The 13,439-nt window shown below is 41.8% G+C and overlaps 1 protein-coding gene across 6 annotated transcripts in view; it reads right to left on the bottom strand.

Moving 5' to 3' along the window:
- The window catches only part of LOC122550866 (testis-specific gene 10 protein-like), a 139,978-nt gene that overhangs the window by 111,442 nt on the left and 15,097 nt on the right, over window positions 1-13,439 (bottom strand). For all 6 annotated transcript variants that reach the window (XM_087988335.1, XM_043692221.2, XM_087988336.1 and 3 more), the window contains exon 3: window positions 9,996-10,211. In XM_087988335.1, the coding sequence (XP_087844461.1) occupies window positions 9,996-10,211 (216 nt within the window). The remainder of the gene's footprint in view (window positions 1-9,995; window positions 10,212-13,439) is intronic.

The following is a 13,439-nucleotide window of genomic DNA, read 5'->3' as shown; positions in this document are numbered from 1 at the left end:
AGACTTCTTGAATGTGGAAGAACAAAAGACTAACAAGAATGGTTTCTAGGGAGAGACTTCAATTACATGGATCGACTAAGAGAAGCTGGGACTTTTCTCCTTATAGAAGAGGAGAAAGGTCAGGAGGTGATCTAAGAGAGGTGCTCAATATAAGTAGATAAAGAGAAACAGTTCCTGATCTGAAAAATCAAAAATGAAATGGCCTTGATACAAACTGAGTGGCAAAGGAACAAATGGAAACATAAGAGTGCATTGGTTGGTTAGAATCGAGAATATGCATAAGGAATTGGTTAAGCACTTAAATGTTTGCAGTACTACCAGAAAAGAGCTGGGTCACAAGACTACTCATTTGGTCTTTCAGATAACCAGCATAGATACAAATGAGCTGACAGGAAGACTAGTGCTGGGTACTGTTATAGTCTCCCATTTATTTGAAACTCAAATAAGATGCTCAAACTGTTCACATTAGATTTTAACAATTAGATTTCTAATCCATCAGTCAGAACGGATTTAGAAGCCAGAGGTGGAAGACCAATGGGTCATCACACCCTTTAGTTCATGGTCCAGAGTTTTGAGACAGTCTGTTCTGCTATAACATAGTAGTTGTGTTGTCTTGCAACCTCGTGTTATATAAAACCACACAATAGAAATAACAGGGCCTGTGGGAACTACAAGGTTGGGACAGACCACCGAAAACATTAGTAAAAATAGAAACAAATAGTGGTTAGCCTAACAAACAATAGATTTTAATGAAATGGGGTAAATTTAACACTTTAAGAGGTTTGAGTTTGCTGAGTTACAGTATTGTATTAAGACAGGGGGCTGAGGGTCACCATCATCACCAATTTCAGGTGCAGTTCTAGGTGCAGGGTTACTGGAAAATAAAATATTTAGTCCAGAAGTACTTGGCTGTGGTTCATTGCCCTCAGACTGGTTCTCGAGGGTTGGTTTAAAAAAGGCACCCAGTCATTGCTGCTTTGCCATTTTTCTTCTTCCAAGCTGTACATAGGGTGCCAGATTAATACCACAAACTGCTATCCTGCTGTGTTCTGCGGTGTGGTCACTGTCTTCTAAGAGCTGCAACTGCTTCTCAACTTCCCTCAGGATAGAAGACAAAAGAGAAGTGGAAGGTTCTTGGGACCCTGCACCCTGGACCTTTTCATTTTCATCTCAGGCTTCAATTTCCTCCACAGCAACAATTTGTTATAGATCGGTCTCCACTTCAGATTCAACTTGCTTTTCAAGAATATTATGAAGTTGAAGGTGTGTACTTTCCTTTTGAGAGAGTGAAAGTGGTTTTGCACTGACAGCTTGCAGGTACCTGTCATGTGACTGACTAGCAGTCTGAGTGTACTGGAAAATTGAAAGTATGTATCATGTGACTGTGAAACAAGTACCTAAGCTGTTTTCACAAATTTAACCAGTTTAAATTATGCCCCAATATACTAAAAGACAATCAAATTTGAATTTTACTGTTCTGCAAACAAACTAATGAGACGATCCAATGTTTGGGGTATAAAGAAGCAGACATTGAGGGTTAGCCAGAGAGACAACTGTCATCACCAGAGTAACTGCCAGAAAAGCACTTTCTATCAAAAGGCATCTTTTTCATATGAAACATCTTTGCAGCAAAAGACAAAAGACGACCCAGGGAGATCTTCAGCCAGGGAAGGAGGACACTACAGATGACCGCCAATGTCTGGTTTTGAAAGTTAAGCTGATGTAATTTTAATACTGGTGGTTATTGGAACAGTAGATTGTTCGGGGTGGAGGCAGATACAAACAGTCAGGAGAAAGGAGGCTAGAGTTATACATAGATGTTGTTTCATGTTCACTTCAGAGTTAAAGAGACAAAGTTAATTCCCGCCTCAGGCAACTATCTGTGTGGAGTTTGCATATTCTCCCAGTGTCTGCGTGGGTTTCCTCCGGGTACTCCGGTTTCCTCCCACAATCCAAAAATGTGCAGGTTAGGTGAATTGGCTATGCTAAATTACCTGTAGTGTTAGGTGAAGGGGTAAATGTAGGGGAATGGGTCTGGGTGGGTTGCTCTTCGGACCCACCCAGTGGGTGTGGACTTGTTGGGCCGAAGGGCCTGTTTCCACACTGTAAGTAATCCAATCTAATAAATTGATATTTTTCCTTTAAATAGTGGAAGTTGAGAGTTACTGTCACTCATTTTAAGAATACGAGACAAGGTGAGCTTTTCTGAGTGTTTGGTTTAATTAGCAGAGGGATTCACCACTGTGCCCGTAACAAGACCAACACAATGCTCTTTGATTGCTGAAGGCTCCTTTTATGGTTCAATACCTTTAAAATTATGAAGAAAATCTGGGCAAAGCATCTGCTAAACTGCATACAAGCATTCTTTACTGACATCACCCCAGGCCTCCACAATGTCATCAATAGCATTCTTAATGTTAAAACTCTTCCAAAATTGAAGAACACTGTCCTCATTGTTCCCCTCTGTAGCTGCAATCAGCTTCCTGAACGTGCATCTTAAACTTTAAAAGCTGCTATTGCACCCTCATCCGTGGGTTGAGTGATAGAGGTTGTGTTTAGAAATAGAATTAGCACTTTGTTTTCAGAAAGCTCACCAATGGTGGGAGGATGGCTTGGTAGTGTCCAAAATAAGGAGAATCGTGAAACCCAAATCTTTTCTACTGCGACAATTTCTAAAAGTATCCTCAAAAACATCAATACATTCAGAAAAAAAATTTGCCCTGTCATCCAACCTCTTTTGCTGATGTGAAGTAAACACCTAGAATGGACGTAAGATAACCGGGGATGGAATCATTTAAGAGCCAATAAGCAGTTAGCATTTTAAAAAACCATTCCCCGATTCACCAATCACATTACACCCAAATAGTATTGTTTATAACATGCATTATAGAAGAACAACCTGTACTTTGTCTTTCCAACTTAGTTTAAATTGGAAACTTTCTAGGCACTTTCCAGATTTGAAAGTTGATAGAATTTAAATGACTTGCAACTTTGCACAATGTACAGCAAACAACAGATAGCTACAAGACAGCATACCAAAGCCGGATCAACTTCTGCATCAAGTTTACAAGGTCAGCAAATGGCGAAGAGCCCACTTACAAGATCGCTGATGAACCCAATCCACGGTGTGACCTAAAAGAAATTCCCAAAACTTATTGAGCAGTGAAAATTGACTTGCTGTAGAAAATATTGGAGAACCCATTAGCAAGTTTCTCAACTTGCAGGAGAAAGGTGAATTAATTTAGACTGTTTCAGCTCAAAAGTGAATCTGGGCATAGGATGGAACTTTAGGAAGAAAATAAAATCTGTTGGTGCTGATTCAAAGATCATCGACTACATCTGTGGGAAGTCACCCAACTCCAGCTCCTTGAAAACCGAGTTAGGGAACTGGAGCTGGAGCTGGATGAACTGCAGAGCATTCGGGATGCTGAGGGGGAAATTGAGAGGATGTACAGGAAGGTGGTCACTCCCCAGACATAGGATGAAGACAGCTGGGTTACTGTCAGGGGGAGGAAAGGGAACTGGCGATTAGAGCAGGGATCTCCTGTGGCTGTTCCCCTCAGCAATAAGTATACCATTTTGGATACTGCTGGTGGGGACAGCCTACCAGGGAAAAGCCATAGTTGTCAGGTCTCTGGCACTGAGGCTCAAAAGGGAAGTGGGGGGAAATAGAAAAGCGCTAGTGGTAGGGGACTCAATAGTTAGACAGATTGACAGGAGGTTTTGTGGTCAGGAATGGGACTCCTGGAAGGTATGTTGCCTCCCTGGTGCCAGGGTCCGGGATGTCGCCGATCGGGTTTACAAGATTCTGAAGGGGGAGGGTGAGCAGCCAGAAATCATGGTACATATTGGCATCAATGACATAGCCAGAAAAGGAATTGAGGATCTGAAAAGTGACTACAGAGAGTTAGGTTGGAAGCTGAAGAGCAGGACGAGTAGAGTAGTGATCTCAGATTTGCTACCGGTGCCACGAGATAGTGAGATGAGGAAGAGTCAGCGAATGCAGCTTAACACGTGGCTGGTGCAGGAGGGAGGGCCTCAGATACCTAGACCATTGGGATACCTTCTGGGGACCTGTACATGAAGGACGGGTTGCACCTGAACTGGAGGGGTACAAATGTCCTGGGTGGGAGATTTGCAAGTGCGATTCGGGAGGGTTTAAACTAGTTTGGCAGTGGGGTGGGAATCGCAGCCACATGTCTGAGGGGGTCAGTTGCAGACAGCCCAGTAACAAGATATATTGAATCTATCAGGAAGGTTTCTCACACGATGAAACATAGGGATCGGTTAAAGTATGTCTGCTTTAATGCAAGGAGTGTCCAGAATAAGAGTGACGAACTTAGAGCATGGATCAGTACTTGGGGCTACTGAGTCAGTATGGGTGGAAGTTAGGAATAGCACCACCTAATAGCAGTAGAGAAATTGAAGATCTCATAGGCAGGCAGATTCTGGAAAAGTGTGAAAGTAGCAGGGTTGTTGTTATGGGTGATTTCAACTTTCCCAATACCGACTGGAACCTCCTCAGTGCAGATGGTTTGGATGGAGCCGTTTTTGTCAAGTGTGTGCAGGAGGGTTTACTTCTCAGTACTTAGACAGACGGACGAGGGGAGAGGCCATTTTGGATTTGATGCTCGGCAACAAGCCGACAGGTGGCAGATCTCGCAGTGGGAGAGCACTTTGGTGAAAGTGATCACAACTGCCTCACATTTAGCATAGGAGAAAGTGAGGTCTGCAGATGCTGGAGATCAAAGTTGAAACTTTATTGCTGGAACAGCACAGCAGGTCAGGCAGCATCCAGGGAACAGGAGATTCGACGTTTCGGGCACAGGCCCTTCTTCAGGAATGAGCAGAGAGTGTTCAGCAGGAGAAGATAAAAGGTAGGGAGGAGGGACTTGGAGGAGGGGCGTTGGAAATGTGATAGGTGGAAAGAGGTCAAGGTGAGGGTGATAGGTCGGAGTAGGATGGAGGCGGAGAGGTCAAGAAGAAGACTGCAGGTCAGGAAGGCGGTGCCGGGCTGGAGGGATCCGGCTGAGACAAGGTGGGGGGAGGGGGGATGAAGAAACTGGTGAAGTCCAAGTTCATCCCCTGCGGTTGGAGGGTTCCCAGTCGGAAGATAAGACGCTCCTCCTCCGACCGTCGGGTTGTTGTGGTTTGGCGGTGGATGAGTCCAATGACCTGCATATCCTCGGTGGAGTGGGAGGGGGAGTTGAAATGCTGTGCTACAGGTTGGTTGGGTTGGTTCGTCCGGGTGGCCCAGAGGTGCTCTCTGAATCTCTATATTGGGGAAACAGGCCGCCTACTTGCGGAGCGATTCAGAGAGCACCTCTGGGCCACCCGGACGAACCAACCCAACCAACCTGTGGCACAGCATTTCAACTCCCCCTCCCACTCCACCGAGGATATGCAGGTCATTGGACTCATCCACCGCCAAACCACAACAACCCGACGGTCGGAGGAGGAGCGTCTTATCTTCCGACTGGGAACCCTCCAACCGCAGGGGATGAACTTGGACTTCACCAGTTTCTTCATCCCCCCTCCCCCCACCTTGTCTCAGCCGGATCCCTCCAGCCCGGCACCGCCTTCCTAACCTGCAGTCTTCTTCTTGACCTCTCCGCCTCCATCCTACTCCGACCTATCACCCTCACCTTGATCTCTTTCCACCTATCACATTTCCAACGCCCCTCCTCCCTACCTTTTATCTTCTCCTGCTGAACACTCTCTGCTCATTCCTGAAGAAGGGCCTGTGCCCGAAACGTTGAATCTCCTATTCCCTGGATGCTGCCTGACCTGCTGTGCTGTTCCAGCAATAAAGTTTCAACTCACATTTAGCATAGCCTTGGAGAGTGATAGGAGCAGTTACCGAGGGAAGATATTTAATTGGGGAAAAGGTAATTATGACGCTATCAGGCAGGAGTTGGGAAGTACAGACTGGGAGCAATTGTTCCACAGAAAGGGCACAGCAGACATGTGGAGACTATTTAAGGAGCAGTTGGTGTGAGTGATGCACAAATTTGTTCCTCTGAGACAGGTAAGCAGGATAAGATTAAGGAACCTTGGATAATGAGAACAGAGGAACTTCTCGTCAAAAGGAAGAAGGCAGCTTACGTAAGGTGGAGAAAGCAAGGATCTAGCACAGCTTTAGAGGATTACAGGCTTGCTAGAAAGGAGTTCAGAAATGGACTGAGGAGAGCCAGGAGGGGGCATGAAAAAGGCTTGGCAAGATGTATTTGAGAGAACCCAAAGGCATTTTACTTATATGTGAGGAATAAGAGAATGCTCAGGGAGAAGGTAGGGCCGATCAGGGATAGCGGAGGGAACTTGTGCGTGGAATCTGAGCAGATAGGGGAAGCCCTAAATGAGATTTTTGCTTCGGTTTTCACCAAGAAAAGATACAGTCTTGACCAGGTGAAGATTGATGAAATTGATGTGCTAAAATTTTGGAAAACATTAAGATTGATAAGTCGGCAGGGCCAGACCAGATTTATCCTAGGCTGCTCCGGGAAGCGAGAAAGGAGATTGCTCAGCCGCTGGCAAGGATATTTGCCTCCTCACTCTCCACTGGAGTCGTACCAGAGGATTGGAAGGAGGCGAATGTTGTTCCACTTTTCAAGGGGAATAGGGAAGTCCCTGGCAATTACAGACCAGTCAGTCTTACGTCTGTGGTCAGCAAAGTTGTGGAAAGAATTCTGAGGGCTAGGATTTATGACTAGTTAGCAAAGCATAGTGTGATTAAAGGCAGTCATCAGCATGGCTTTGTGGGGGGCAGGTCATGCCTCACAAATCTTACCGAGTTCTTTGAGGTGTCATGACAGGTCAACGACGGTAGAGCAGTGGATGTGGTGTATATGGATTTCAGCAAGGCACTTGATAGGGGACCCCATAGTAGGCTCATTCATAAAGTCAGGAAGTATGGTTTACAGGGAGATTTGGCTATCTGGATTCAGAATTGGCTGGCTGACAGAAGGCAAAGAGTGGTTGTAGGTGGAAAATATTCTGCCTGGAGGACAGTGTTGAGTGGGGTCCCGCAGGGCTCTGGTCTTGGGCCTCTGCTCTTTGTAGTTTTTATCGATGACTTGGATGAAGAGGTTGAGGGGTGGGTTAGTAAATGTGCAGATGACACAAAGGTTGGAGGTGTCGTCGATAGTATAGAGGGCTACTGCAAGCTGCAGCGCAACATAGACAGGATGCAGAGCTGGGCTGAGAAATGGCAGATGGAGTTCAACCTGGATAAAGTGATGCATTTTGGAAGGTCGAACTCGAATGCTGAATATTGGATTAAAGACATGATTCTTGGCAGAGTGGAGGAACAGAGGGATGTGGGTGTGCAAGTACACAGATCCCTCGAAGTTGCCACCCAAGTGGATAGGGTTGTTAAGAAAGCATATGGCAATTTGGCTTTCATTAACAGGGGTATCGAGTTTAAGAGCTGCGAGGTTTTGCTGTATCTCTACAAGTCCCTGGTGAGACCACACTTGGAATATCATGTCCAGTTCTGGTTGCCCTATTATAGGAAAGATACAGAGGCTTTGGAGAGGGTGCAAAGAAGGTTTACCAGGATGCTGCCTGGACTGGAGGGTTTGCCGTATGAAGAAAGGTTGAATAAGCTCAGACTTTTCTCTCTGGAGAGGAGGAAGAGAGGAGACCTGATCAAGGTATACATGATAATGAGAGGAATAGATAGAGTCAATAGCCAGAGACTTTTCCCCAGGGCAGGATTGACTGGTACGAGTCATCATAGTTTGAAGCTATTAGGAGGAAGGTATAAATGAGACATCAGACATAGGTTCTTTACACAGAGTTGTGAATGCATTGCCAGTTGAGGTGGTGGAAGTGAAGTTATTGGGGACATTTAAGCAAATGCTGGACATGCACATGGATAGCAGTGAGTTGAGGGGTGCGTAGGTTAAGTTATTATATTTTACATTAGGATCAAGTCTCAGCACAACATCAAGGGTCTGTTCTGTGCTGTACTTTTCTATGTTCTATTAGGATCTTTTCACATTAGAAAGATGTACAGGATAGAATATCTTTGACATCCTTATTATGGGAAGAACTATCTGAATCATCTACAGAGGAAACTTTAATGCATTACATTTACCATTGTTACGGAGTCAAAAAGAGTGCATGTCACTAAGATAAAATGCTTTTCTGAGTGGAGATATTTTGACAGCATGTGTCTGATGAGCCGACGGTTGCATTGATTGCTGAGAATTGATAATACGCAACCATTGGCTTGGGATTGCGTTTTGATGTTATGGCCACCGGATTTGAATTTAACCAATTAATTTAAATTATGCCCAGGATACCAAAAACCAATTGAATTTAAATTACGTTGTATTGACATCAAACCAATGAGAGGATACAAGTCTTGCCAGTATAAAAGGAAGGGTATTTTGAAAATTTAGTCAGAGCTAACTACCATCCAAAGAGATAAACATCTCACTCTCAAAAGAAATCTCCAAGAAGGCACCCTCTATTTAAAAAAGGTACCAAGGCATTTGATAGCTAAAAATACTCGCATTAAAAAAGTAAAGCAGTGGCCCAGGGAGGAGACAGCAGAATCGGAAGGCTGGAATAAAGATAACATAACGACTATAGTCTTTGAGAGATCAAGTTAACTTAATGTTTAGAAATTGTTATTGGAGCAGCATTTTAATGAGTTGGGTTTAGATAGTGATCAGGGAAAAGGGAACTTTGGTTTGTTAAGTTTTTTTTAATATTCACTGTTAGAGTTAGGAAAATATGTTGTTAGTTTTTTCTTTATAAACTGTGGAAATGAGGGGTTTTCTTTCACTCAGTGAGAGAGGAGCTTTTCTGGGGTGTAATGAAAATGCCAAATTCAGCAAATAATGCAATAGGTGACTAGAAGTGTGCAACAGGACTATAGTGACATCATTTAACTGGTAGCCCTTCTTAAGGGCAACTTCAAAAGAAGCCAGTAACATTGAATGTCAAGGCAACAGTAACCTTTTCCATTATAGGCAGAAATACTTTAGTCTTTCTTGAGTTATGGATGTTTGACTGAGTCTATGATAAAGTTCCAAAATAGCACCTCCAGTGAAGCATAAGGAACAAAGATGAAGCCCCTCAGATATAACCAAGACACTAGTGTACTGGATTCCTCATCTTCTCATTTTCAGCAGGGGAGAATTCCCAAACAAAAATAGAGATTGCTGATGAAGAATCACCAGACTCTAAATATTGGCTCTTTTCTTCCCAAAAGGCACTGTCAGACCTGCTGAGTTTCTCCAACAATTTCTATTTTTGTTTCAGATTTCCAGCATCTGCAGTTCATTTTATTAAAAGAATTGCCATCTATGCAAAGGACAAGATTGTTGCAGGAGCAGAAAAAACAAACAACTAGACTGGAAAAAAATACTTTCCATCAGCAAAATTGCAAATATCATTATGAATCCCAACTGGGATTCATAAGGAAATCAGCTTATTGTTGCTCCCTGTTGCTGCTGCAATGTAATCAATGATATTGCATTTGAAGAGCAAACATCAGAAAATATGAGAGAGTAATCCTGCAATGATTATATCTTTATTCCATTAAAGAGGTTCATGCAGTCTAGTAGCATGAACTTTCAGCTCAATCCAGTTGTCAATATAATAAAATCAGAATCCATTCTGATTTAGTGTCAGAAGTGCACTTGTGCCACAACCAAAAATCTTTTCAAATATTAATTTAAACATTTACAGCCATACATGTTATTGTTGCGCTGAACTTAAGAATGCAAAAAGATTCAAGATTTTTAAAAATCAACATCTATAACATTGTGTATGAATAAAAAAAGTGTTCATATCAGGATTACAGCTATATCCACTTTGCTATTGGTTGCTAATTTAATATTTATTGCTATACAATTTCTAAATGAAGAGACAGGATTTCCAAATTTTGAATTGAGCCATAATTATACTCCACAGTCACAATGATTTTTTTTTGTAATAAAAAGCTTTAAAACAACATCTTATGTGGATAAATTCTAACCCACCTCAGCTACTTTTATTTCATTACATGCAACAGAGAGTGCTAATTCCTTATCCTTTTCAAGTTTCTCAGCTAATCGATCGATATCATTAAGTTCCTTTGAGAGCTTATGGTTTTTGTTGGTCAACTTCTTCACTTGGTCAGACACATCATCTTTACTCTGTAACAAGCCATGGATGTGTCTCTCCAAAGTACAATTGGTCTTCTCCAGCTGCTCAATCTGAAAACAGAAAGTTACTTCTTGTTTATCATGAATTACGTGTCCCCACCTCCAAAATAAATACATGACACTATACAATGCAACAATTTACTGGTTATAGAAGTTTGTAGTACTTGAGATAGAGTCCATTGACCCATCCTCAGAACAGATGCTGCCAGACCTGAGTTTTTCCAGCAATTTGTTTTGTTTCCGATTTCCACATCTAGTTCTCTTGTTTTCATTTTGTAGTACCTTTGACTTCTATCCACTGCAGATTCACTCATACTTGTCCAAGCAGAGTAAGGCTATAGACCATAGAATAATGCAGCACACAAGGCATATCAAGTCTATGCTAACTCTTTCAAAGAGCAATTCAGTTAGTCCCCCTCCCTCAAATCCCTGCATTCTCTTTATCCTTCAACTATTTTTCAAATTCTTCTTTGAAGAGGTTATGGACCAGATCAAACCCCCCCTCAAAAATTTGAAAACAGCCTAGACTCTAACTCTTCCTTATTTTAAAGGTAAGTTCCAGGCATTGTGTTCAAGATGTAATTCAAATGGTCAATCTACCAGTCTTGAAACAAAGCATGATTTGGAGACACCAGTGTTGGACTGGGGTGTACAAAGTTAAAAATCACAACACCAGGTTATAGACCAACAGGTTTAATTGGAAGCACACTAGCTTTCGGAGCGACGCTTCTTCATCACCTGATGAAGGAGCGTCACTCCGAAAGCTAGTGTGCTTCCAATTAAACCTGTTGGTCTATAACCTGGTGTTGTGTGATTTTTAACCTTTGAAACTATAGCTATGTCTCTCCTGGCATACACGAGTAATACTTACCCTCGCAAGTAAACTTCATTAATGAAATAGGAAATATGCAATCAATGCACGATTACCCTGACTTACGTTTTCTGATATTTGCTCAAGTGCAATATTATTGATACATTGTAATAGCAAATGGGAGCAGCAATAAGCTGATATCCTTCTCTTCCCAATTGGGATTTATAATGATGTTTACAATTTTTCTGTTTGAAAGTTTATTTATCCAGTTTAGAAATCTGTCACTTTTTTCTCAACCAACTTGATCAGGTTGTACATTCTCTGGCAGCTTTTTTCTTCCACTGTGCTTTCCTTTACCACTTCTACAAAACTCAATGGCTTATCCTGTTTCCCCACATCCATCTTAGAAGTTTTTTTTCTAAACTGTTTTTTCTTAACACTGACTTCTTGTGACCTACTTTATTACAGTGAAAACACCTAAGCTTTTTACTTCTTTCCCCCTTCGGTTTCCTTTGCCCTGTGGTAAACCATCTTCAACATGATCTCCTTTTCCTTTACAACCTTAGGATTTTTCTTTTCCCCGATTTCTATCCCTTAAAAGATTGAAATTAATGTCCAAAGCCAAACTTTGATTTATTAAAAAATTCAATCATCTGCCACTTACGTTGCTAATTTTGCAGACTTAAGTTTGACTTTGAATTAAAGTGATAATAATTGTCCTATTCCCAACTACAAAAAAATCCAATGGCAATTTCAGAGGCAAATCAGCATGTACCCAAGTATTTTATGATGAGATCATTTAAAAAGATGTCAGTTAAGTTGAACTTACTGAAATACAAAATTGAGGAGCCTTGACATGGTAGATGCTGAAAAAATGTTTCCAGTCATGGGGAAACTGAAAACAAAGGGGCACCAATTTAAAAATAAGGCATCTTCCACTTAGAGACAAAAGATGCAGAAAATTTCTGAGAATCTTATATAATTAATGGTAGTGTTGTAGAACACAGACATCTAGCAGTTCAGGTACCTTATTTTTTGAAATTTGTACCACAGGTAGACAGGGTAGTTAAGGTATTTAGCGCACTTGTCTTCATTGGCCATTGCATTGAGTAAAAGAGTTGGATGTCATGTTGAGGTTGTACAAGATATTGGTGAAGCCTCTTTTGGAGTATGTGTGCAGTTCTAGTTGCCCTGTTATAGGACAGGTATTATTAAACTGGGCAGTATGCAGAAAAGATTTACCAGAATGTTGCTGGGAATGGAGGTTTTGAGATATGAAAACAGACTGGAAAGGCTGGGGCTTTTCTCATTGGAGCGTAGGAAGCAGAGGGGTGAAGTTACAGAGATTCATAAAATCATGAGGGACATAGATAAGGTGAATGACAACGGTCTTTTTCCTAGGATGGAGTTCAAACCTAGGGGGCATATTTTTAAGATGAGAGGGGAAAGATTAAAAAAGGATTGTGGAGCAACATTTTATTTTCTTAAAGCACAATGGGTCACATGTGGAATGAATTGCCAGAGAAAATGGTGGAGCTAAAATATTTAAGACATTTGGATAAGCTCATGAATAGGAAAGGTTTGCAGGGATATCGGTTAAGCACAGGCAGGTAAGATTAGTTTAATTTGGGAATAGGTTCAGCACAGTTCAGTTGGGACTGAAGTATCTGTGTCCATGCTGTATGACTATGCTCTTCCATGTGTTGTCACTACTTCAGGAGGTGAAATTTTCAACTCCTCCAAATTAATTGTCTAAGAGCACCACATGTTTGATCTATTTTCAATGCCCTTAACCACCAATCAAAATTACTTTGTTTGACACTTTCAAACTCAATGTTTGACCAGGTTCCCTCCCGAGATTCCAAAAAATGTTTGTTGGCTTCTGGTATAGTTCATATGCTTTAGATTGCATTTTTCACTTCATCATACTCCCCAGACACCATCTCTAATAGTGGTGCAAATACCTCACTAACTTTCCTACCAACTTTGTTTGGATAGCCACGTGGTCACTGGCCATTTCATTTGTTTAGCCACTTCTTCAGGTGAAATGGAAAGACTTCTACATTCTTCTTGCCAAACTTAAGCAACACTTGGACATCCCCACCAGGCTTTTGGCTACAATGGGATCGCTCTCCACCACTGTCCTCACACTACTCCTACTTTTCATCTGTACTTCTGCAATTTAAGTCTGTTTTGAGTTTTCAGTTCTAACCTCAAGTTCAAAGGCTCTTTCTCCCTTTCTTCTATTAGGGCCTTCCTTTCCTTTTTTACAATTTAAAGCAGAGGAAGCAGTAATTCAGACTGTTTCAATTCCTTTTTGTGTTCAAGCTGCTTCATTTGCAATTGAAGTTTAGCCATTTATGATCATTTCAATTGTAATTGGCAATTGTAAATGCTGCACGATTGCCACAATTATTTCCCCTTTCCTCACAGACACAGGGAACTCCAACTCCAGCTTGTTTGCAAAT

Source organism: Chiloscyllium plagiosum, unplaced genomic scaffold (genome assembly GCF_037043375.1).
Source record: "Chiloscyllium plagiosum isolate Xiang-an unplaced genomic scaffold, Cpla_swu_hap1 HiC_scaffold_6, whole genome shotgun sequence".
NCBI lineage: Eukaryota > Metazoa > Chordata > Chondrichthyes > Orectolobiformes > Hemiscylliidae > Chiloscyllium > Chiloscyllium plagiosum.
This window is presented reverse-complemented; position numbering and strand designations above follow the sequence as displayed.